Source organism: Narcine bancroftii, chromosome 6 (assembly GCF_036971445.1).
Source record: "Narcine bancroftii isolate sNarBan1 chromosome 6, sNarBan1.hap1, whole genome shotgun sequence".
Classification (NCBI taxonomy): Eukaryota; Metazoa; Chordata; class Chondrichthyes; order Torpediniformes; family Narcinidae; genus Narcine; species Narcine bancroftii.
This window is the reverse complement of record NC_091474.1, coordinates 200,878,223-200,905,373: the sequence shown is the minus strand read 5'-3', so window position 1 is coordinate 200,905,373 and position 27,151 is coordinate 200,878,223. Positions and strand designations below refer to the sequence as shown.

Sequence of the window (27,151 nt, the reverse complement as noted above, 5' to 3'; positions counted from 1 at the left end):
TTTGGGTCTTTTGCTGTAAAAGCAATTTTGTCTTCATTATCTTCACCAATTTTTGCCTTTTTCACTGATTTGACTCAAAGAATAATCAATTGTAGAATAATTTATTTACTTAATAAAATATTTTCCTAACATTTGAGAATATTTTGGTCTTTCCAAGTCTAAGAGAATAAAATTTATGTCCTTGTTTACAATGTTCTCGGGTGAGGTTGAAGTAGTTATTTTCCTTTGCCTCTCCTGTCCTCCCCATCAAATATATTAAAATATTTCAATGCTTCAATGTTGCAAAAGGACAATGATTTTTGATCAGTTTTCTGATTTTTTTTCATGTTCCATTTTGAATTTTCTGCAGATTGACTTCTATTTGTTATTGATTTATTTTTTTCACTGATATCTTTGGAAGGGCTAAAAATCCCTTCAATAAAACCATTTTAAAAATGGCTTCATTGATTAATTTACATTTGGAATCAATAAATATGACAATAAGTTGATACAATGAGAGATGTATTATGCATTACTCTAGAGAAAGCTCAATAGCATGGAAATAAGCCCTTCAGCCAAATTCATCCTTGCTGAGCAAATTCCCCTTCTGAGGTCCCATTTGCCTGCTCTTATTCTCTCACCCTTTCCTATCCATCGTCAGAGATAAGTTTTTTTTTGCTTGGTTGAACAATGGTGCATAAGTCAGCATTAAAACATGCAGGGGATGATGGCCATATTCTAGAATATTTGTTCAGTTTGAAGGGATTTTGGAATAAAATGTTAATACTTTAGATGCACAGACTTCTATATAAATAATTAGAAGTTTTGATCCACTCTGAAAATTTGGCCTCAAAAATACAAGGTTGGCACTCAAATGCAGCAACTGCAAAAGTGCTGCACTAATTGAAGTGGTGTCTTTCCCCAAATAAATGTTAAACTTTGTTGGTCAGGGTATTAAGTACAGGGGCAGGAACATCTTGTTACAACTGTACAAGATAGTGAGAATGGACAGAATTTTATTTGCAGCTACAAGAAATATATCATTAAACTAAAAATGGTGCATAAAAGAATAACAATGGGATCGGTAGTCTTTACATAAAGAGCCAAACTGGGACTTTTCTCCTTGGAGGCTGAGGGAGGGCTTTATAGAGGTTTATAAAATTGTGAAGGGCATAGAAAAGGTAAATAACCATAGTATTTTTTCCCAGGATAGGGGAATCTAAAATGGGATGGCACAGATTTAAGATGAAAAAGATAAGATTGAGAGGGACCTTTTTCACATATGCACATGGAGCGAGCTGCCAGAAGAAATAGTAAAGGAAGATGCAATTGTAACAGTTAAAAGACATTTAGACGTAACGGATGGGAAAATATTGGAGGGATAGGGGCTGAATGCTGGCACATGGGACTAGCTTGGTTAGACAACTTGGACCTGTTTCTGTGCTGTCAAGCTCTGTAAGGTCAGTGCGCACTACTGTATTTAAAAGTCCAAAGGGGTAATTTGTCCTGTCCTGACCAATGCTTATCCATCAATCACTCTCACTTAAAAATGTAGGATGAAAATGCTCTGTTTAGGCTTTCTGTGTTAAATTGTCTCCTATATTCCCTCCCTGCCAACGTTGACCTCACTTTAAATGTGCATAATTGTCAGTAATGTTCTATGTGACATTTTTGAAAGGGGAGTGGTGGGTGGTTTTTTAAAAAATATATATACTTGTAAGGAAAGTCTAAATTCAAACTGAAGGTTGATTTTTTTTGAAAATGATAATTTTGTGGTTATTCGATTTGCATTTATAATAAATATATTTTAGATTATAAATAGATTAAAATATTTCTTTCATTTTGTTTAATAGGTTCCACTGAGGCAAGATTATGGCAATAAAGTTGTCATGTTTTTACATTTGCATCAGTACAGCCGCAAAATGCCATTAACCCAACAACTAACGTAAGCAGATTTGTTTTAATATTTTTGTTATATTGCTAAATGTAATATCAGATATTAATAAATTTATATTGTAGCCATGATGTATCTGCTTACAATTATATCCAGTTAGCCATTTCTATCCCCCAGAAATGTCCTTCACCTGGATCATATTTTATTATAATATTGATGTTAATTTGGATTTTTAACATTGCTTCAAATGAATTACCTTATATATCATGTAATTGTCAAATTTTGGGGGGCAATAAAATTGGGGGTCTATTTTTACATGGGTGAAAATTTTGACCTCAAGAACCTGCGTCGTTCAAGGCTTCGGGAGCTTGGATGGCCGGGACAAGGCTGGGACAAGGATCCATGGTCAATAGTTCGGATGGGTGGGCACTGAGGTGAGAATCCGCAATCAAGAACTCAGATGGGCGGGTGCTGGGGTAAGGATCTTTGGAGGGAGCGTCGGCAGCTCAGATCAGTAGGCAACTGGGGTCAAAAAGAGGATCGACTTTTACTCAGGTTTTACAAAAACACCAGATTTTTAGGTAAAAAAAAGGGGGTTCGGCTATTACACAGTACCAACAATTGCATGAGTATATACTTCTTCTTGGGTTATTAAATAGTCTTTATTCTTTCATTTAAAATCTTGTGCATAGCTTGTACTCTCATGAATAATTTAACATGTTATTCTTGATGTAAGCACAAGAATATGCAATTGACAATACAGTCCTACAGCATTAGCTCTTGTTTTTCTTTAATTAAATTCTATTTTAGAAGTAGGTGGTGTCTATAAGTTGGTTTGTGAAAAAATTGGTGGGTTTGCCTCTGTCACTATGACTGTCTAGAACTGATTCCAAGTAGGTTCAGAAAAGAACCTCAAAAAGAATAATCTTGAGGATTGCTGTTAGGCTTTAGTTTACAATGTCAGTGACACTTGTAACTTGACAGAAATATGAAGTTGTATTTTCTAGCTTCATGTGGATGGATGGGTATTTTACACATATTGTAACTTGAATTGGTTCTCAGAATGTTAACAATTGAACAGATTTGTAAAAGTTCAGATACAGGTACTTCCTGACATACACCTGTGTTCCGTTCTGGATGACCGGTCATAACTTGGAATGGACGTATGTTGGAATCTCATACTTTCCTTGTTAGTCGGCGTCCCGGGGTCTATAGGCTGGGTGTGGCCATCTTGGTTTCTGTGTGCATGTGCGAATCTTGAATAGGCTTATGCACGGTGGGTTTGCATATTGGAGTTTGGTTGGCACATGCGCGAGAATTAAGCGCCCAAACAATATTGAATTCATGCTCTTAATTCTCACACATGTGCCTACTGAACTCCAATATGCAAACCCACTGCGTATGCACCAACCAAAGACTCGTGTACACGAATCAAGATGGCCGTGCCCAGTCTACAAATCCAGGGTCGCTGATAACAAGGTAAGTATGCACATTTTGGTTTTTACATGGCCTATATATCCCTGTTATAGTTTGTCAAATACAACGTAAACCATGTAAATTTAATATATATTTTTTAATTCAATCTTATGTGGGGATGGATATAAGGTGCATACATCACAAGTCAGGGAGAACCTGTTCAACTATTTGAAAATTTCAACATTTTATGTTATTTAACATGGCCTATCTCAAGCAGTTAACTTTCAATACAGTTTACAATCTGTATAGCTGCTTTATTGTGTCTAAACAATCCAGTATTTAAATCATCTGTCAGAATTTACCAGTACTTTTGCATCAATAAACATTTTATTGAATATTTATTTCAGTACAGAGGATTTTGAACTGATTGACTGCAATTTAGCAATTAACTTGCACAAATGTAATGTTTCTGATTGTACTGAGGCTTTTCATTCATTTCCAAAAATAATGTGATTCAGATATGTAATTGTCAGTTGTACACCTAATTCTTTCTTTAATTCTGTGTAGCACACCTTCAACTGTGCTTCATCCTGCTGTTGTACGTCTTGGATTGCAGTACTCTCAAGGCATTATTACAGGATCAAATGCACGATGTATAGCATTATTACATGCTTTTAAGCAGGTATGGAATATAATGATTCTGCATCCTACATGGATACCATCAAAATATTAACAAAATGTCTTTCTTTTACTTTTTATTTCTATGTGTGGTTTTCTGAGATGGGTTAGTTGTAAGTTATTCCTTGGATGAGAATAGCATTTTAAATTTCTGAACTTAAACTTGTATGTGCTAAGCACTGTATCCATTAGTAAATTCTATCAATACCAGATATACCAGTTTAACATGTACAGTAAAACCTCATTAGAACGTGGCAGTTGGGTTCCAAGATTTCATACCGCATTACAGCCGAGTCGCGGAACAGATACAAATATGTCAGAGTGCGGGGAGGCTGGCGTGGGGTGTCAGGGCAGGGGCGGCAGGCACGAGACCTCGGGTATATGCCTCCAACATTTCCAGTGCTTTGTTTGTGGGATCTTTGAATGAAATTTTTGGTTCTTCAACATTCTCATCGAGAAAACCATTTTTTATGCACCATCATTGGAAAAGGGAGATTGAAAATTCGCATGATTATTATTTTGTCTGTTACATTACTCTATCTTATTGTATTTTCCTAAATGATACTGTTGATTGTTTGATAGCATGTATATAAAACCCAGGCGCCTAAGGCGCCTGCAAGCTCACACCAAGACACAAGAGAAACTTGTCCGTGAACTACTCTTTGCAGATGATGCCGCTTTAGTTGCCCATTCAGAGCCAGCTCTTCAGCGCTTGACGTCCTGCTTTGCGGAAACTGCCAAAATGTTTGGCCTGGAAGTCAGCCTGAAGAAAACTGAGGTCCTCCATCAGCCAGCTCCCCACCATGACTACCAGCCCCCCCACATCTCCATCGGGCACACAAAACTCAAAACGGTCAACCAGTTTACCTATCTCGGCTGCACCATTTCATCAGATGCAAGGATCGACAATGAGATAGACAACAGACTCGCCAAGGCAAATAGCGCCTTTGGAAGACTACACAAAAGAGTCTGGAAAAACAACCGACTGAAAAACCTCACAAAGATAAGCGTATACAGAGCCGTTGTCATACCCACACTTCTGTTCGGCTCCGAATCATGGGTCCTCTACCGGCACCACCTACGGCTCCTAGAACGCTTCCACCAGCGTTGTCTCCGCTCCATCCTCAACATCCATTGGAGCGACTTCAACCCTAACATCGAAGTACTCGAGATGGCAGAGGCCGACAGCATCGAGTCCACGCTGCTGAAGATCCAGCTGCGCTGGATGGGTCACGTCTCCAGAATGGAGGACCATTGCCTTCCCAAGATCGTGTTATATGGCGAGCTCTCCACTGGCCACCGTGACAGAGGTGCACCAAAGAAAAGGTACAAGGACTGCCTAAAGAAATCTCTTGGTGCCTGCCACATTGACCACCGCCAGTGGGCTGATAACGCCTCAAACTGTGCATCTTGGCGCCTCACAGTTTGGCGGGCAGCAACCTCCTTTGAAGAAGACCGCAGAGCCCACCTCACTGACAAAAGGCAAAGGAGGAAAAACCCAACACCCAACCCCAACCAACCAATTTTCCCTTGCAACCGCTGCAATCGTGTCTGCCTGTCCCGCATCGGACTTGTCAGCCACAAACGAGCCTGCAGCTGACGTGGACTTTTTACCCCCTCCATAAATCTTCGTCCGCGAAGCCAAGCCAAAGAAGAAAAGAAAACCCAGGAATATTATACCTCACTTGTTTCATAGCTTTACCAATTTTTTTATTTTACTTGTTTTACCCTTCTACTGTCTTTACTTTTTCTACTATCTTTATTTTCTTTAAACTCGGGGCTCCACTCTTTTCCATTATACTGATTTCTTGTAAAAGTCAAATTACTTTGGAATATTTAATTCCTAAATAGTCATTTTGAAACCATTGCATCTGTACATCTGTAATGGTAATCAGATCCTATTTATTTTATTGGGCTAATACTTTTTTTTTTAACTTTGTATAAATCTACATGCACGCTGATGTTCATTCAGTTTTAACATTGGACCATATTTTTCTGCTCTGACTGCTTTCAGAAGAATATGCTTGCATTTGTAAGCATTGTTCCAGACAGCTTCAATTAACATCCATTTTGCTAACCTATATCATTGCTTTGTCCATTTGCTTTGATTTTATAACTTGGCAAAGCTATTTCCACATTTGATCTTGATTCGATTCCATTGAAGCTAATTCCAACAAAACTGCTACCTCTTTCCCCAAACTGAGAGCCAGTACCCAATGATCAAAGTTATGTTCATTCCCCAACCATTTTTGAGCCATGTATTCAATTCTCTGGCCTTGTTTACCCAATGTCAATTTGTACGTCCACTGATTATCACGTTTTTTTTACATAACCGATTTGTATACCTTCAAAAGTAACTTTTTATTATCTCAACCATGAACCATCAGCTAAGAAACAGGAATAACTTGGATAGCTTTTTCAACTGACACGATAGGCTGGCCTTTCCCTGCTAAAACTCTATCATGTTAGTGCTTCTACACTAGATGTATTATAGTGGCAAATTGGGAGGTTTTTGCTTGTATGGTTCATTGCCCAATCATGCAAAATGTATGCCTTTTATTCAACGCTGAGTTCAAAAGTCACTTCCTAATTAAAGAAGACCATCATTTGGGTTTTATATTTGCAACTTGACCAAGGACTGAAGAGGGAAATAATTAGTAAAAGCATAAATCTTAACGTACAATATTTGAATTTTCTTAAATGATAAATATTATTGCTATAACTTTGTGATCAGTCATCTGCTGAAGTCATGAGGCCCTCCAATATGTGCCTTTCAAATTATGCAGCTTCTCAGTTTATTTTTCACTTTTCATCCATGGTAAGTTGCTACTGAACCTGTACTAGAGAATTATTTTTGAAACAATTACACAAACTTGGCATAAAATCTGAATTATGTTGATAAAATGAATTAGTTTTTTTTTTGTATTGCCGTCGATAGTCTTCAAATAAAATTTGTGACTAACTTTTCCTGCCTTCAGGTTATTCGTGATTACTCAACTCCACCCAAAGAAGAATTATCAAGAGACCTGGTCAATAAACTCAAACCGTACATCAGGTATTTATTTAAGTTACTCAGCACTCACCTGCTCCATCTCTGATGACTCTCTCCCTTTTCTGGATCTCTCTATCTCCATCTCAGGAGACTCTCCACTGACATTTATTACAAACCCTCTAACTCCCACAACTACCTGCACTAGTCATCCTCACACCCTGTCCCCTGCAAGGACTCCATCCCTTTCTCTCAATTTCTCTGTCTCTGCCGCATCTGCTCCCAAGATGAAGTCTTCCAGTCCAGAGCCTCTGAAATGTCTGCCTTCTTCCACAAATGTGGCTTCCCCTCCACCACTATCAACTCGACCCTCAACCGCTATTCCTCCATTCCCTGCTCATCTGCCCTAGCCCCTCTGCCCCAAGAAACAATAAACACAGAATCCCCCTCGTCTTCATCACCCCACTAGCATCCGCATCCAACACGTTATCCACTGGAATTTCCGGCACTTATTACAGGACTCCACCATCAGACACAGTTTTCCTTCTCCCCGCTCAGCTTTCTGTAAGGACTGCTCCCTCTGTAACTCCCTTGTGCACTCTTCCCTCCCCACCCATTGCACAGGTGAAACCCGGCACGTTCCACTGTGGTCGTAGGAGATGTAATACTTGCACCACGCCTCCTCCCTCACCACGATCCGAGGTCCCAAACAGACCTTTCAGGTAAATCAACATTTCACCTGTACCTCCAAAGAACTCATTTACTGCATCCAGTGCACCCTCCGTGGCCTCCTCTACCACGACAGACCGGTTGCAGATTAGGAGATCACTTCGCTCAGCACCTCCTCTCCATCTGCAACAAAAGCGACCACCCCGTAGCCAACCATTTCAATTCTGAGTCACACTCTCAAGCTCACATGTCTGTCCATGGCCTTTCACACTACCCCATCCTGACCACCTGCAGATTGGAGGAACAACACCTCACTTTTTGTCTGGGCACCTCCAACCCCAGGGCATGAACATTGAGTTCACTGAATTCCACTAATCAGCTTGCATTTTCCCTCCTCCCCCTCCCCCCAACTAGTTATTCCAGTTCCTACTTCCTTTCTCTCTCCACCTAGCCTGTATTCCTTCTGCCCCCCCCCCACCCTCTTGTGGTGTCCCCCCCACCTATCATCTCCCATCCTCACCCCCCCCCCCCCCGCCTTTTTGTTCCGACATCTCTCATGTTCCCCCACACCTTAATGAAGGGCTCAAGCAAAAAATGTTAGAGATGTATCTTCACCTTTGGTACATGAAGGTACTGTTTGACTTGCTGAGTTTCTTTAGCATTTGTGTTGTTTCAACACTCATTCATAGTGAGAATTTTAAAGTTTCTTTGGTTTAAGGTGAAAATTTTTTTGCAGGATAATTTATCAAATGGTAGATGCGTTTGTTAATACATTCATCTGTCATTGTTATTTTTATTTCCATTACAAATTTGGTCTCTGTGCTTATTTCTGATTGTGCATGACTAAATTATAATGTAAATATAACCAGCAGTATAGAATCTTCTCCAGAAATGTTAACTGTCTTGTACTTGTTAAAATTATAACTAAAGAAAGAGAATTTAAGGAAGGGGGCATCTTGTTAATTCATTGATAATCTAGCTCAGTGAATAGTTTGCATCTCATGCAAAGTTGGACATGTGCAAGGATCAGCGTAATAGAAATTGGATGAAGCTACTTAAAGGTATACATGGAAAAGAGATTAGGACAATGAAATGGCAGGTGAAGTACTATGTAGAGAAGTGTATGATCATGCACTTTGGTGGAAGGAATGAAGGTAGAAACTATTTTCTAAATGGGCAACAAGTTAAGAAATTGGAGGTGCAGAACGACTTGGGAGTCTCGTGTAAGATTCCCTAAAGATCAACTTGGATGCAGAATTAATAGTAAAGAAGTCAAATGGAATGCCAGCATTCATTTTGAGAGGGATAGAATATAAAAGCAGGGATGTGATGTTGAGGTTTTGTAAGGCATTGGTCAGACCACACGGGATTTGTAAGTAGTTTTGGGCTCCATATCTAAAAAAGGATGTATTTGGCATTGGAGAGGGTCCAGAGGAGGTTTACAAGGATGATCCCCAGAGTGAAAGGGTTTTCATATGAGGAGCTTTTGAAGCTCTGGTATTGTACTCACTGGAGTTTAGAAGAATGGAGCTGCTTCTCATTGAAACTTATCGAATATTGAAAGGCCTAGATAGAGTGGATGTGGAGAGGATGTCTGGGGCTAGAGGACATAGCCTCAGAATACAAAACTATCACTTTCGAACAGAGATGAGGAAGAATTTCGTTTTCCAAAGAGTGGTGAATTTGTGGAATGTGAAGACCAAGTCATTGGGAATATTTAAAACGGATATAGATATGCTCTTGATCAGGAAGGGAATCAAGGGTTTACAGGGAGAAGGCAGGAGAACAGGGTTGAAGAGGATTGTAAGTCAGCCATGATGGAATGGTGGGGAGTATTCAGTGGGCCAAATGGCTTAACTCGGCTCCTATGTCTTATGGTCTTGTGGTATTTCAGTCCATTGCTGTACCAAGATAGGAGAAAGAATATCTAAGAAACTCAGGACACGCAAAATCATTAAAAGCCCCTTCCACCCTGCACACAGCCTTTTTCAGTTGCTCTCATCAGAGATGAGATGCAGGAGTCAGAGCCAGCACCATCAGGCTGAAGAACAGCTTCTTCCCGCAGGCAGTGCAAAAGCTGAATGACCAAAGGAACTGCTCACACTAATCATTCAGGACTCTCATATTCATGAAACAATTTTATTTATTTATTTGTTTGTGTAGTTGAAGTACTTGTCCTGCACGGGTATTGTTTGTCTGAGTTATTTTTGGTTGTATGTTTCTGTGGTTTGCACCAAAGTCCAGAGAATGCTGTTTCGTTGGGTTGTACTTGTACAATCAGTTGACAAATTTGACTTGATAATGAAAGGGAACCCAGCATAAGATAATCTAATCAAATGGAACTAATCAAATGGAACATCACTTAGCTTTTGCTAAAAAAGTAAATATTATGCTTTGGGAAGTTGGTATAATTCATGACATTTTTATAGCTGCTCCAGAGTATCCTCATAATTGTCCATAATGGTCATGGAAACCTTGGAGGATAAAAGGTGAAGATTGAAGGACATGAGCACAGTAAAATTAGGATTCAGATTATAGCACATGCCACATGTCACCACTCATTTGTGATGAGCTGAAGCAACTTGCAAAAAGTTCCTTTTACAAATTAAGTGAAGTGTGTATTTACCAGTTCTTTGCCAACAATTCCTTATCACACTGATGCATAATTAAGACCTTCCTATTTCTTTCTGATCTATCATACAGTGATAAAGTGCATTTATCCACTGATTGTAATCAGTCAGCATAATCTTGGTTGAAAATGATTTACAAACCCTGTATTTATTTTTGATTGTTGTTTCTTTACAAGCTTTCTAAATCAGTGCCGCTCACTCTCAACAAGTATGGGCAATGCAATAAAGTTCATAAAAAAGGAAATCTCAAATATTGCCAGAAGCATGAAAGAGGATGAGGTGAGGCTACTACCACATACATTTTTTAAAGAAAATAATCAAGGTTCCTTTTATTGTTACATAATAAAACATAAAAATATACATGATGTAAGGCAAACAAAGAATAATTATGAACTTTGCCCAGTGTCCCTAACATTAAGAGAAAGAGAAGCTAAAGAAAGTCCCTTCAGAGGCACTGAGTATCCATAGATTCGCCTCCAGTGATCCCGCAGCCTCAGCAGCCGCACAGACCCCTGTTCAATCTATTTGCAGCCCGAGCTTCAGGTCCAAACCTCTGATACAATCAAGAAGCCTTCAGCTCCCAAGGAGCTTTGGGAGCTTTTCTTGCCCTCAGCACCCTCTTGAATTCCAGCTGCCATACCTGGTCCCCATGACCCAGTCTCCTGGAGCCTGTGTGGGTTGTTCAGGTGCTGTGGTACCTTCCTGTAGGATTGTCTCCCATGCTTCTCCTTCTCAACAGGCAGAGTGCTCTCCTTGCTTCTGGTGTCCTATGCCAATCCAGTGCTCCCCCGAAGTCTGTACCCCTCGTGGAACACTACCCAGCATAGGTGCTGCCTTCCTGAGTACAGAATTCTGTGGTCACAGGGTTTAAAAATAAAACACCGCCAGCTCCTTTAACCGGCTGTTTTAAAGCCTGTTTGGAAACCGTTGACAACTCATCAGGGTAGTAGGACCTTGCAGAAAAGGGCAGTATCTCCGCTCCTGCTCTTCCCAGGTCTGCACCACCAACAGTGTTGCTGTTACAGCAGCTCTGGCAGCACCATTTTTTAAAAATAATGCATAGGTGCTTTAAATTGGTTGTGTTTTTGTGGTGTCTTTATACAGATTTTGAATGGAATTTTAAAATCAAATTTCTTTACAACATAGAAAGAGGTAATTTAGCCCATTTGAGTCTTGGCCAGCTCTCAGAGCAATCTTTTTCCTCCACTTATTTCCTTATAACTTGTTATCTATCAAATATACAGTAACTCGCATTGTCTATCCCACCTCTTACACTTCTGGTAATTCCTAGTGGACAACTATCCTAGCACATCTTTGGGATGTGGAAGGAAACTAATAAACCCATGTCATGGAGAGTATGCAAACAGCACCAAAGATCATGGTTGAACCCAGATGAAGTGAAAGAGCAGCATTAACTGCTTTGTCAATCTACTGTAGATATTTTAGTGAGTTATAATATTGTGGTAGACTATCTTAGTGGTGGTGTATGCATTATTATATGAAATGTTATGTTGTTTTTGGCAAAGGTAGGTAACAACTGCAAATCCTGGCTCTCCATTTGCTATCATCCTAGTATTTGCACATGGCAATTTGGCAGAAATTTCCGTTGTCAGGTGTCCCTGCTGACACCAGTCTAACAGCTGCTTTCCTTGGGGATTGGGTGGAATTGCTTATACACCAGAAGCTGTAGTGAGATAAATTTGTTTTCTTGGATTTCCTGATTAGTTTACAGAAGGTCATTTTCTTAAAACTTTGCAATTATGATGTCCATGAATTTGTCTTTATCAAAGGTTATTGCAGATAAGGGCATAGGCAAGGTCTACGCTGGCACTACAGGGATCACGTGATCACTTTGCATGCATCCGTTTGATATATTTTGGCCACCTAGATGCAGGCAATTGGTCGTTCATATTAAAAGCATTTTACTATAGTTGGGAATCTATGAAAGCAGCAAGTTCCTCGTTCTTACTGCAGCACTGGTGTCGCTGATTCCTCTATTTCATTGTTCTTTATTTGGTAGGAACATATTTTTAAAAGTGCTCTTGAAACAGGACACTGCTTTTCCACTCTGCAAGACCTTGTTATAATTTTTTTTAAAAAACTTTATTTAATATTTTTAAAACAAAAACTTCTACAAAGTCTGTAATATAAAAATGAAAACTACAACTATCCCACCCCCTTCCACCCAGCCTCAGCAAACTCCACAAGGGAAGCATTAAGAAAATTTTAAAAATACATACAGCAGTTTAAGATATTATTAAATTCATACATTTCAAATAAGGTGACCACATTTTAACAAAAAAGTCATAATTATCATGCAAATTATATGTTATTTTCTCCATATAAATACAGGACCTCAACTCATTATGTCAACGATTTACATTTATCTCAACTTCATCTTTTCAAGAAATCGCAACACATTTACGTGCTACAGCCAATGCTAAACGAAAAAAATGCTGTCTGAAACTTATCTAACCCCAAATCCATAAATGGAGCAGTATAACCAAACAAAAAAATGTTTTGATCAACAAAAATTGGATTTTAAACAAATGTTGAAGAAATTCCTTAATTTTATGCCAAAATAATTGAACTTTATCACAAAGCCAAACTGAATGTAAAAATGTTCCTATGTAATCCACATCTAAAACACAACTCTGAATTACTAAATCCATATTTTTTCAATTTCTCAGGGGTTAGATATAACTGATGCAAAAAATTATAATTAATCATACTATATCTTTCATTAAGCAATTTAGTCACACCATCAAAACACATCATCTCCCAATCAACCTTGTTATGACTTGATGTCATAATTTAAGATTACACTATTTATTAAGGTGTTTTTCTGCATCATTTTTTTTTAAACGGAGTAATTTGAAATCTTGTTTGCTTTTGGCAATTTTTGATAGAAGTTTGGAATGTATTGCACACCTCTTTCTACTTGCTTTTATTATAATTCACATGCATTTATTGCTGTAGTTTTGATTACCCTGTTTGTAAGAATAATTATTTCTTCCACTCTGCCTTGATCATATAAAACATGCCTATAACATGACCCTCTGTATTACTTCTAGGCAAAGGCCATATTGTTAGAATGTATAGATAAATACGTAAAAGAGAAGATTCATCTGGCTGCAGAAGCTATATCAAAATCAGCTTTTGAGAAAATTAATGATGGTGATGTAATTCTGGTGTATGCCTGGTAAGTTGCACCCTATGTTGGAATGTTGTTCCCTGTTCAGTGTCGTTCTAAAACTACAGAAAATATTAGTGCCTCTCCTCACAGAAGGTGAAAATCAAACTGGTTACATAAAAATATCAGTCCTTTTTAATAGATTTGTTGAAAACATTAGCCAGTTAATGCATTCTTTCATTCTATGTTTTAGTGCACATTAGAATACACCCAGCTCCTCTCTCATTATTTATTATGTTAGTGAAAGTGGCAACAACAACTGGGGAGGTGGTCACATTTTAAGAGATGGGCTGCCTTCAAGTGGGAAATGTGTATTATGAGGGGGTTTTACTGTACAAATTAAGAATATTGAGCAAGATCACTTGATTCAACCAAAGTAAATTAAATTTGCCTGAAAGTAGAAGCAATAAATTTTTAAACCTTACAGCATTGTTGAAATGTACATGGTGTGATTAGCAAATTTGTGGCTGGTTTTGTAGATAGTGAAGACAGTTGCTAAAGATTTCAGCAGAATCTTGATCGGATGGACAGGTGGGCAGATGAATACTTGATTGGATTCAATATAGAAAAATTTTGCATTTGGGAAGCTGACATTGTTAAGACCTACATGATAAATTATGGGGTTTTGGAGAGTGTTGTAGACCAGAGGGATCTAGGTGTACATGTATGTAGTACCTTGAAAGTGGTATCACAGGTAGATAGGGTAGCCCTAAGTATTTTCTGCACATTGGTCTTCATGGGTCACAGTACTGAGTGTACAAGTTGGGAGGTCATGATGCATTTGTATTATGTTCAGTATCGGTCACTGTGTTCTAGGAAAGATGTCAAGTTAGAGAGGTTGCCGAGAAAATTTATAAAGATGTTGCTAGGACTTGGGAGGGGCCTGAGTTATAGGGAGAGGATGAACAGGTTAGGACTATATTCCTTGGAGTGTAGGTGGATGACGGGTGATTGCATAGAGGTGTACAGCATCATAACAGGAATAGATTGGATGAACGCACAGTCTTTTGCCCAGATTAGGGAATCACAAGTCAGAGGACATAAGTTTAAGGTGAGTTGGGAGAGATTTAACAGGAACAGGAACCTTTTGAGGATTTAACAGGAACCATTTTGCAGAGAGGATGTTTGGTTTTGGAACAAGAAGAAGATAGTTGAGGTAGGTAACATTGGAATGTTTTAGGAAAAATTGGGCAGATATATGGATAGAACATATATATGGATAGAATGTCTCTCTAAATGTGGGCAGGTGGGACTACTGTGTATGGGACATTTTGGTTGGCAAGGGAATGTTGGGCCGAAGGGCCTGTTTCCACACTTCATGTCTGAGACTCCAGAGGAAGGCCATTGGGCTATCATAGCTGTTTCTTATGTTCTTTATTATGGCTGAATCATAATATTGGATTCTCTTTTTGCACAGTTCATCCTTGGTGAGCACCATTCTTTGCGACGCTCACAAGCGGAAAAAATTCAAGGTTGTAGTGGTCGATAGCCGGCCTAAATTGGAAGGAAGAGAGACACTTCGAAGACTAGTCAAGAGTGGGATTCACTGCACCTATGTTCTGATTGGTGCTGTGTCCTATATTCTGCCTGAGGTGTGTTTTTGAATTCTCTGATATTTATTATAAAAAAAATGATAATATCCTATGATAAAAGGTCTGTTTTGAAAACTGTAAATATTATTTTACGTGTATAAGTATTAGAACTAACCAATTCTTAAAAAAAGAAAGAAATGCAATTCCCATTGTATTTAATTTATCAAGTTAATGTTTAAAAAAAAATCAAAACAAGAAAATGCTGCAAATACTCAGTATGTCATGCAGCATTATAGTTTTAGACTAGGAAGGAGAGCTAAAAAGATAATGCTATCTGACAGAGAAGGTGTGGTGAGGGGATAGTTTGTCAAAGCTCATGTCTGGATTGATTGAAACTAAGATTCTTATATGGATGTGTTGTTAAGGCAGGCAGTTAGATAGTGACAAAAGTGTGTAAAAGTATGTCAGGCACCTAAATGGAGAAAATGTTGAAGAATACTGAGCCAGGATCACATCTGAATGACTTGTTTCTAAATGTAGACAGAGTTATTGGAAGTTATAATTCAATATTTCAGAAGGCTAAAATGTGCCCAGATTAAAGATGAGTTGCTGTTCCTCAAGGTTTTTGTTGTTCAAGGATTTTGTTTTTCAAGTTACATGAGGGTAGGATGGAGAATAAATGACATCCAAGAGGAAGCTCGGGGTTGCCCCTGCAGACTGAACACAGGTACTTTTCAAAGCGATCACACTATCTGTTTTTAGTTCCTTCATTGTAAAGGAGGCCACATTGTAAACACCACATGAGGTACACATGAGATTGGAACAAGTGGAAGTAAATCACTGCTTTATCAGGAAAACAGTTTGTAAACATGGTTGTTAAGAAGTTGCATGGGAAAATGCCTCAAGATGGTGAGGTTGGTGGGGATGGGTGTTGCTAATTACTTAAAAAATTTAGTGAAAAATTGCTGTTTTCTCTCTTTTACTTAGCCTAAGCTGTTAACTAATTTTCAGCTGGGTAACGACAGTATATCTATCATTTGACATATTCAAATTCTCCACAGTTAGATTCTCAAGGGTTTTCTTGAATTCTAACTGTCGCTTTGGGGACTTCTGAATGTAAAACGTAAAGATTAAGCTGCAGTTATGGTGATCTCATTGAAAACTACTGAACATTGAAATGGCTTGATGGAGTTGATGTGGAGAATACGTTTCTAGTAGTGGAAGAGTCTAGGACTAGAATAAACGGACATCCCTTTGGAACAGAGATGAGGAGAAATTTCTTCAGCCAGAGGAGTGTAAATCTATGGAATTTGTTGTCTTGAACTGCTGTGGAGAACAAGTCATTGAGTATATTTAAAGTGGAGGTTGAGGTTCTTGATTAGTAAGGGTGTTAAAGATTACAGGGAGAAAACTGGACAGTGGGTTTGAGAGGAGAAATATGTCAGCCATGGTTTCAATGGTGGAACAGATTCAATGGGCTGAATGGCCTAATTCTGCTCCTATGTCTTATGGACCAGTCAAAATAAATTACAATTGATTCATTCAAAGAATAATTGGGACTTCATTTCAAAAACTAGAACCAAATCAAAATCGAGAGAGTAAAACAATTAAAAGCATTTATTTTTCATTTTCTTAACTATTTAATGCTCAGTCATTAATTATTGCTGAATGAAATTTCAGTGATTTATCATCGTTAAATACATATCTCAGAATGGAAAGTGTAAAAAAGTATACAATTCAAGTTTGGTGTACAATTTATTGTTGTTAATACTATTTGTTTAAAAATGTAAATAGTGCAAAAATGTTTAACCACAATTAATTGGGATAATATTATTTATCATTTTCCATTAAGCTGTTTGTTGTCATTTTCTTGATAGGTTTCTAAGGTGTTCTTGGGAGCCCATGCCCTTCTTGCTAATGGCTATGTGATGTCACGTGTGGGAACATCACAAATAGCTCTGGTGGCAAAAGCTTACAATGTTCCAGTCTTGGTATGCTGTGAAACACACAAGTTTTGCGAAAGAGTTCAGACAGATTCATTTGTGTCGAATGAACTGGGTAAGTTTTATTTTTGCAAAACTATTATTTTTTATGAATGAGAAGTGATGCTTAAAAAGCATAATTCTAATTTCATATCAAGTGAAAGCTTGTTGATGTGGTCTTGCAAGTGTTTGCAGAAAGATCAGTTCTCTCCTAAGTCTTGGGGGAAAATGGTAAGTAATCCTAATTTAATGAACCATCTTATGCCAATTGCCTCCTTAACCTAAACCACCATTTATGGTCATAGAAGAAGCAATTCTGAACTGCTGTTTTCCTGATAATAGTGTTTGGAAAGGAGGTTGCTAGGAACTGATGATAAAAATAGATTTGTACACAGTAAATGGTAGGGCGCTAGGGAATGTGTAAAAAAGAGACACTGAAGCGTACATACTTCCCTGAAAGTGGCTACACAAGTAGTAGACACGATGGTGAAAAAGGCGTTTAGCATGCTTGTTTTCATTGGTCAGGGCATTGAGGACAGGATTTGGAAAGTCAAGTTACAGCTATAGAAGACATTGGTAGGGTTGCATTTGGAATACTATGAACATTCTAGTAGCCAAGCTCCAGGAAGGATGTTGCTTAAAATGGAAAGAGTGCAAAAAAAGTCACAAGATGCTAATAGGACTAGAAGGCTAGAGTCTTGTAAAAATGTGTTTAATTTTTGGTTGAAAGTTGGAGAATTTTTAAATTGTTTGTATAATATTCATTTATTAATTGGTCCATTAGTTTTTTTTATTGGGATTTACGAAGGGGTTAAAAAAGAGATTAAAATTGGATTAATTCGCTTGGCTCTAGCTGTGGCAAGAAAATGTGTAGCAGTAACATAGAAGGATGAAGTAGAACTAAGTATTCAAAGATGGCATAATGAATTGAAAATGTGTATTCCTTTAGAAAAAAATAACATATAGTTTGTATAATAACTATTTTTTTTTACTAAAATGTGGGAACTATATTTAAAATGTATGGATCTGAGTAAAAATTATTTTTTTATTTTTGCAATAATGAGGCACATACGTAAAAGACTTCGTTATTATGAAGGGGTAGTTAGGGGAGTTTTTTTGTAGTTGGTTGGGGGGGAGGGGTAGAGTTTACTGTATGGTATTTTATTAATAATATATTACTATGGGGTTTCTTTTATATATTTTAAATAAAGTTTAAAAAAATCCATACTGGGTGTAGGTGAATGAGGTGTAAATTAGGCAACATGGAATCATAGAGCTGAATTGGCCTGTAACCATGCTTTATGTCTACATTATTTTTTAAAAAGCAATGAGAGGCTATATAGACTCGGACTTTATTCCCTAGAGCACACATGTCAAACTCTGGCCCGTGGGCCAAATTTGGCCTGCGATATAATTATATTTGGCCCGCAAGATCATTTCAAAAATGTATTAGAGGTGGCCCGCCCTGCAGCGAGAGCCGATGCTGTTTTTTGGTAATGTCACCCCCACCATCCTCCCCCTTCATTGCACATCCTTCCCCATTGTAACACGAGAAATTGTAACACGAGAAGTCTGTCGATGTCATCAGCCGGCAAGCCAGTTGGAAGGCTCCCCGCACAACCAGTCACTTCTCCCACCTGTTGAGCGGTGCGGCGGATGGGTGAGCGCCTGTGATTGCCTGTCGGCGCGACGGACATGGCAGGCTGCGCGCGGCCCCTGGGCAGCGCGAGCCCCGCGCGACTGGCACCGGACGGCCCTTCCACAGCGCGAGCGCACTTCTCCTGGTCGCCACGGCCTTCAGCGCTTGCACCCGCGCGGACCCCAGGGACGGCTGGTTCGGCCCTGCACGCGAAGAGAGAGATGGTGGCTGTCCGCAAAGGCTGATCGGCAGCGCTCTGGGCCTGAGTGGGTGGGTAAGCAGGGGTGGGCAGAGGGTGTAGGTGAGGAGTAGTGGACAGGGGAAGTTATGGTGGTGCGAGGGGCAGTTAGAGGGAGGGATGAGTAGAAGGAAGGGTGGATAGAGAATAGGTAAAAGGGGAGGGGCAGGGCGAGTATGGGAGGGGTGATTAGAGGGTGAGAGACGGGTAGAGGGAGGAACAGGTTGAGGGGAGAGGCAGTAGAGGGGCGTGTATAGGATGGGGTGGGTAGAGGCAGAGCGAGTGGAGTGAGGGGTGAGAAGAGATTGGGTAAAGGACTGGTCAGGTAGAGGGATGGTGGGTCGAGGGTGAATAGAGGCCTAGAGCCTGAGGAGTGAGCAGGAAATGCTGAGTCCTGATGCAGGCCAAAATGGACACAGCCTGTGAATGCTGACTACATCTCCACAGGGACCAAATAGGTTTCCCTCAGGTCAAGCAAAGGGTGAACTTGAGCTACCTACTCCTGACCTGTAACATTATCCTCCTAAAGTTATATCCTAAAGTTTAACATTACATATGTTGAAAGAAGAGAAAACATGCAGATGTTGTTGAAAATTTTCAATAAATATTTAGTTCGGCCCTCGACTTAGTCCAAAGTTTTTAATTTTGGCCCTCCGTGAATTTGAGTTTGACACCCCTGCCCTAGAGAATAGAAGCCTGAGGAGTAATGTAGAAGTATACAAAATCAGAGGTGTATGGATAATGTGAAAGTCAAATCTAGGATGGGAAAGTCTAAAACTGGAGGGCAGAGATTTATGATGTAGGGGGAAAGTTGCCCAAAGGGCAACCTTTTCACACAACGTGATATGGACATGGAATAAATCACCAGAGTTGTAGACATTTATGGCTTTTAAAAGACATTTGAAGAAGTACATGAATAAGTGCAAGTTGGAGGAATAATGGGCAAACAGGACTAGCTTAGGTAGGCAACTTGGTTAGTATAGATGAGATGGACTGAGGCCTGTTTCAAGCTGTGTAGCTCTATGTTCTTTGGTTTATACTGAAACATACAAGTTTCTACTCTGATCTGGTCTGATTTTGAATGCATTATTTAGGAATGGTTTGTAAAGACAAAGGAATTTTCCTTGCCACAAAATATTTCCTGCTATACTGAAATAGATTGTATTGAACCACTTTCTGTTTCTGTGGTAACATTTACTACTATTCCACTTCAGATCTGTACTTTGTTGGTTGTGGCACATTTAATGTCACCACTCATTAGTAGTTCAGTCCTTTCATTTTTAGAGCTGAGTTTGAATCCGGACTGATTTGTTAGATTATTATTGCTTTTAAACTCTACGGATGCTACAACAAACTCTTGAAGAGGCAGATTGTCAAACAGAATTGGTCACAAGTGAACAATTACATTTATATTACTGAAATTAACAAATTTAAAAAGTTAAATGTGTAAACTTTGTTTTTATCTCGTTCAAGTTGATTATCACTTGGTGCAGTGATAAAAGTTCTTCTGTGAGGAGTCTAGTGTTTCAGTGAAAACATCAGTTAGTAAAGGTAAAGGTTCCATTATTGTCACAGAATGCTACATTTAGAATGTAACATAAATGAAATTCTTTAACTTTTGTCTAAAAGGACAAGTTCTACACTGATCTGCGCAATCTCATTCAACGCACCCCTACAGCCGACAAGGTTGTCATCCTTGGCGACTTCAACGCTCGCGTCGGCAAAGACTCAGAAACCTGGCCAGGAATCCTGGGCAAGCATGGTGTCGGCAAGTGCCACGACAACAGGCGCCTCCTGTTGGAGCTCTGTGCAGAACAGTGGCTTGTCATTAAAAACACCCTTTTTCAGCAGAGGGACAGCCTGAAGACTACCTGGATGCATCCCCGATCCAAACACTGGCACCTCCTGGACTACGTCCTGGTGCGAAAAAGAGACAAACGAGATGTGCTCCACATCAGGGTCATGCCCAGCGTGGAATGCCACACTGACCACCGGCTGGTTCGCTGCAAGCTCAACCTTCACTTCAAGCCAAAGTCCAGGAACAGTAAAGCCCCCAGAAAGAGGTTCAATGTTGGAAACTTGCAGTCAGACGAAGTGAGAGGAGACTTCCAGGCAAACCTCAAAGCAAAGCTCGAGGATGCAATCCGCCTCACGGACTCGTCCCCTGAAACCCTCTGGGATCAGCTAAAGACTGCCATACTGCAATCCACTTAAGAGGTATTGGGCTTCTCCTCCAGGAAATACAAGGACTGGTTTGACGAAAACAACCAGGAAATCCAGGAGCTGCTGGCAAAGAAGCGAGCTGCCCACCAGGCTCACCTTGCAAAGCCGTCCTGGCCAGAGAAGAAACGAGCCTTCCGTCACGCATGCAGCCATCTTCAGCGCAAACTCCGGGAGATCCAAAATGAGTGGTGGACTAGCCTCGCCAAACGAACCCAGCTCAGTGCGGACTTTGGCGACTTCAGGGGTTTTTACTAGGCTCTAAAGGCTGTGTACGGCCCCTCACCCCAAGTCCAAAGCCCGCTGCGCAGCTCAGACGGCAAGATCTCCATCCTCAACCGATGGTCAGAACACTTCCAATCTCTTTTCAGTGCCAACCGCTCAGTCCAAGAATCCGCCCTGCTCCAGCTCCCTCAAGAGCCCTTAAGGCTAGAGCTGGATGAGGTCCTCACCCGGGAAGAGACATATAAAGCAATTGAACAACTGAAAAGTGGCAAAGCAGCAGGTATGGATGGAATGTCCCCAGAGGTCTGGAAGGCTGGCGGAAAAACTCTGCATGCCAAACTGCATGAGTTTTTCAAGCTCTACTGGGACCAAGGAAAGCTGCCTCAGGACCTTCGTGATGCCATCATCATCACACTGTACAAAAACAAAGGCAAGAAATCAGACTGCTCAAACTACAGGGAATCACGCTGCTCTCCATTGCAAGCAAAATCTTCGCTAGGATTCTCCTAAATAGAATAATACCTAGTGTCGCCGAAAATGTTCTCCCAGAATCACAGTGCGGCTTTCGCGCAAACAGAGGAACTGCTGACATGGTCTTTGCCCTCAGACAACTCCAAGAAAAGTGCGGAGAACAAAACAAAGGACTCTACATCACCTTTGTTGACCTCACCAAAGCCTTCGACAACGTGAGCAGGAGAGGGCTTTGGCAAATACTAGAGCGCCTCGGATGCCCCCCAAAGTTCCTCAACATGGTTATCCAACTGTACGAAAACTGACAAGGTCGGGTCAGATACAGCAATGAGCTCTCTGAACCCTTCTCGATTAACAATGGCGTGAAGCAAGGCTGCGTTCTCGCACCAACCCTCTTTTCAATCTTCTTCAGCATGATGCTGAAACAAGCCATGAAAGACCTCAACAATGAAGACGCTGTTTACATCCGGTACTGCACGGATGGCAGTCCCTTCAATTTGAGGCGCCTGCAAGCTCACACCAAGACACAAGAGCAACTTGTCCGTGAACTACTCTTTGCAGACGATGCCACTTTAGTTGCCCATTCAGAGCCAGCTCTTCAGCGCTTGACGTCCTGTTTTGCGGAAACTGCCAAAATGTTTGGCCTGGAAGTCAGCCTGAAGAAAACTGAGGTCCTCCATCAGCCAGCTCCCCACCATGACTACCAGCCCCCCCCACATCTCCATCGGGCACACAAAACTCAAAACAGTCAACCAGTTTACCTATCTCGGCTGCACCATTTCATTGGATGCAAGGATCGACAACGAGATAGACAACAGACTCGCCAAGGTAAATAGTGCCTTTGGAAGACTACACAAAAGAGTCTGGAAAAACAACCAACTGAAAAACCTCACAAAGATTAGCGTATACAGAGCCATTGTCATACCCATACTCCTGTTCGGCTCCAAATCATGGGTCCTTTACCGGCATCACCTACAGCTCCTAGAACGCTTCCACCAGCGTTGTCTCCGCTCCATCCTCAACATTCATTGGAGCGACTTCATCTCCAACATTGAAGTACTCGAGATGGCAGAGGCCGACAGCATCGAATCCACGCTGCTGAAGATCCAACTGCGCTGGGTAGGTCCTCCAGAATGGAGGACCATCGCCTTCCCAAGATCGTGTTATATGGCGAGCTCTCTACTGGCCACCGAGACAGAGGTGCTCCAAAGAAGAGGTACAAGGACTACCTAAAGAAATCTCTTGGTGCCTGCCACATTGACCACCGCCAGTGGGTTGATATCGCCTCAAACCGTGCATCTTGGCGCCTCACAGTTCGGCGGGCAGCAACCTCCTTTGAAGAAGACTGCAGAGCCCACCTCACTGACAAAAGACAAAGGAGGAAAAACCTAACACCCAACCCCAACCAACAAATTTTCCCTTGCAAGCGCTGCAACCGTGTCTGCCTGTCCCGCATCGGATTTGTCAGCCACAAACGAGCCTGCAGCTGACGTGGATATTACCCCTCCATAAATCTTCGTCCGCGAAGCCAAGCCAAAGAAGAAAGAACTTTGTCCAGCGCCCCTCACGGAAACTTACAGCACCTGGTGTTCTTAGGCAGTCTCCCTTCCAAGTACTGATCAGCCTTGAGGCTGCTTAGCTTCTGAGATCAGACAATCTCAGGTGTATTCAGGCTATTAGGTGCTGTTAGGTGTATTAAGGGTAGCATAAGAGCATTTTTGTGAGGTTCACTCAGGATCCAGGTGGCTGCTGGGAACAAACTGTCTTTAAGCCTCTTGGTGAGCAATTTTCTGCCCTTGAATGGTCTTCCTGATGGGGAAAGGGAGGAGAATGTGTCTGGAGTGTGATGGGTCCTTTAGTATGTTAGCTGCCTTTCCTATGCAGCAGGAAGTGTTCATGAAGTTAATGGAGAAAAGAGAGATTTATTAGATGTTCTGAGCTGCATTCACCCACTTCTGCAGCTTAAGCATGTCTCCTCTGGACATGAAGCCCAAACTAAAACTCTGCCTCTACACTTGCTATTGATCTCTGTATTATTTTCTCATTCATGTGTTGATCTAGAAACTTTTTAAACATTGCTATTGAATGTGCTTCCACCACTTCTAGTGGTTGTTCCAGGTACAGTCAAAGTCTTAAAATCTGGACTGTTCGGGGATTGGGTCGGTCCAGATGTTCAGGATTCTCAGGCAGTACTTATAAAATTCAAATTTAAAGAGAATAATGAAGAGATGAATGGGTAAATTTTGATAGTTTATTAACAAAATATATTTTTATATAAAATACAAAGTACAAAAAAAAATTATTTGCTCCCTTTCGCGACTTATGTGCATCTGTGGCACTAACCTATGCACACAAACGCCCACTAAATTTTTTAAGTTTTAGAGTTTACGAGAAGTCAGGATTCTCAGGTGGTCTGGATTTCTGGCATCTGGAATTTTGAATGCTTATTGCACCTACAGTGTGTGTTTCTACACATCTTCATTGACTGGAGTCTTTTAGACAGGGTAAGAATTCAATTGCAGAGGTGCTGAGGCCAAAATCCTGAAATTTGGGTTGAGGCATTGTACAGAAATATAAGTCATGTTACAAAATAATTAAATGAGAAGAAAACCATTTTACTCTATTTAAATTGGCAGCTATACAAAACTTGGGTTCGGCTCCACTTGGTTGCCTCATTACAGGAAGGATGTGGAAGCATTGGAAAAGATACAGAAGAGGTTTACCAGGATGTTGCATAGTTTAGAGAGTATGAGTTATGGGAAAAAGTTGAACAAATTTGGGTTGTTTTCTCTGAAGGATGATCTGATTCAAGTTAATAAAATCATGAGGCATTGATAAAGTGGATAGTCAGAATCTTTTCTGCAGAACTTCAAAATGAGGGGTGAAAGTTTAAGGGGGAATGTTCAGGGCAATTATTTTACACAGGGTGACTGGAATGGGCTGCCGGAAGTAGTGATGGAAGCAATAAAATAGTAGCATTTAAGAGGCTTCTAGATAGACATGAATATGAAGGGGATGGAGGGATATCTATCAAGTACACACAGCATATTTTTAGTTTAATTTGGATATCACGTTTAGCACAAACATGTGGTCCAGCGTGTCTGTACCTGTGCTCTACTGTTTGTGGTCTGTATATTGTCTGCACCCAAGTTTTGTCACCACTTTTGAAAGTGGGAGCAATATTGAGATATTGGTACATTTAGTTGAAAAGGGATTTCGAAGGTTTTTTCCCCCTCTTCAGCAACTACGATCACGGTGCACAAAGTAATTTTTACAGAAATATTACTTACATTCTCTGTGCTTTTAGGCTATTTGTATCCAGATGCAATAATGAGCCTATCCTGCAGTACCATTTAAATAGAGTAAAATGGTTTTCTTCTCATTTAATTATTTTGCATGAAAAGTCACTGTGGTAATCAGATGTTATGATGAGTTTATTGTCATATACATTGTATAATGCACAGACATTCTTGCTGTAGCTAGATGCATTTAAAAATACCACGGTATAGTAAACCTTATGAATAAAAAATGACAATATGTACAAAAGATAAATAATAAATATTCTCAATAATCATAGTGAAAAAGATGTTGACTTACAATAGTGCATGCAGTCCTTTCAGAGCCATCTGTGATTCATGCAAGAAGGGGAGGTTCAAGAGTCTGATAGTAGTTGGAAATAAACTGTTCTTGAATATAGAGGAGCTGGTTTTCCAGCTCCTGTACCTTCTGCCCAAAGATAGCAGTGAGAAGAGGTATTGACCGAGTGGTGAGGTGTCCTTGATGTCTACAGTGGAAGTTAAAGCCTGTGATGGACCCGGCAGTGTTTGCTATCTTCTCCAACCTTTGCATTCCTGGGCACTTGAATTACCAAACCAAGCTGTGATGCAACCAGCTGTGATGTTAACTGATAAAGAAAGACTTGTATGACTTCCGGTTATCTGAAAATGCTTATGGACTAATGAGGGCAATTATGTACAATTAACAACCAGACTGCAAATTTTCAAAATGGTCTGTTACAGATGACCCTGATGACCTTTTGGTGACCCGGAATGGAAGAACTCTCCTTCAGAACTGGCAGACAAATCCCAAATTGCGCCTCCTTAACTTGGTGTACGATGTAACACCCCCTGACTTCGTTGATTTGGTAATCACAGACTTGGGAATGATGCCCTGTACCTCAGTACCAGTAGTCCTGCGTGTGAAAAACGTGGAATATTAAGACTTTACAAAATAGTCTGGTGAACAGGAATGAGCACTGATAACAGTTGTTCTGGTACTTTCAACTTTTTCTCTGGCATGTAAAAATAAACAAAATAATTTGGTTCACTCTTGTATGCTTCTGTGGAATGAGATGACATGATTAAACAGTTTGTTAAATTGAAGACATTTATTTCAACATACTTGTTTCTCATCCCAAATGATGCTTCTTCCCCGTCTCGCAGAAATAAACTCCTTATTAGGTTGACAGTAAAATCACAGGTCCCTGGATGAGATGATAGAGTTGAGACATGCCTCAACAATACTGTCAATTTAACATTGTAACTTGCCACAGGGAGGTTCAAGAAAATTGCACAAGGTGAGTCATTCTTTTGGTACATTGCATCAAAAAAACTTGTTTATCTGACATCTTTAGCACAGGAAAGCATTCCAAAGTGTTCACACAGAAATATTAGTCAAAAAATGCCAAACCAAACAAGGAGATGGAAATAGAAGAGTGCTTTAAGAAAATAGATGATAGGAATAAGTATGGGCCCAGTCTGCTGATTTAGTGTAGACAGGGAAAATTTTCGAGAATAAGCTGCAGAAGTTGGCAAGAGAGTACATGATTGTTACAGATTACGTTTATCATGTTTTGGCTGGACATGTTTGTGTGAACTATCAAGCTGAAATATTAGCACAATATTTTTAATGTAATATTGAGCATTTTTTTTACAGTGTTAGTATCAAAGTTCTAGATGGCAATTGGAATCTCCATTTCATCAAAACATGCCCGAGTCCCTCCAACTCTATATTTAATATTAATGTGTAACCTCTAGTTCCATTTTATGAGATTTACTGCAAAGCAAAATCATAGGTAATTAGCATCTTTGTGTCTTGTGCTGATCTCATCAGGAAGTGGATTCTTTTACTGTTCCCTTTTGGGTGACAGCCAACCTAGTATTTAGCTTTTAAGTTATGATGGATAGATCTTCTAGAACATGCTTGTTAGTTGTTTATTGGTTCAAAATTGAGGTTTTTTTTGTGAGGCAAATAGAGTAAAAACCCCTGTTTCTGGAATTCAAGCAACTGGCAAAAAATAAAAATAAAAAATATGGAAGTTTATAATTGGCACGCCTCACTGTTAATTTGAAGCCACTGGAAAATTCACTTATCTGGCATCTACCAATCCCCATAGG

The 27,151-nt window shown here is 40.1% G+C and overlaps 1 protein-coding gene across 6 annotated transcripts in view; it reads left to right on the top strand.

Moving 5' to 3' along the window:
• Positions 1–26,137, top strand: part of eif2b4 (eukaryotic translation initiation factor 2B, subunit 4 delta) — a 91,495-nt gene extending 65,358 nt beyond the window's left edge. For all 6 annotated transcript variants that reach the window (XM_069887192.1, XM_069887195.1, XM_069887198.1 and 3 more), the window contains 8 exons: positions 1,833–1,924; positions 3,857–3,971; positions 6,946–7,022; positions 10,432–10,534; positions 13,330–13,457; positions 14,866–15,040; positions 16,858–17,038; positions 25,775–26,137. In XM_069887192.1, the coding sequence (XP_069743293.1) occupies positions 1,833–1,924; positions 3,857–3,971; positions 6,946–7,022; positions 10,432–10,534; positions 13,330–13,457; positions 14,866–15,040; positions 16,858–17,038; positions 25,775–25,974 (1,071 nt within the window). In that variant the 3' untranslated portion in view covers positions 25,975–26,137. The remainder of the gene's footprint in view (positions 1–1,832; positions 1,925–3,856; positions 3,972–6,945; positions 7,023–10,431; positions 10,535–13,329; positions 13,458–14,865; positions 15,041–16,857; positions 17,039–25,774) is intronic.
• Positions 26,138–27,151: the final 1,014 nt, after the last annotated feature.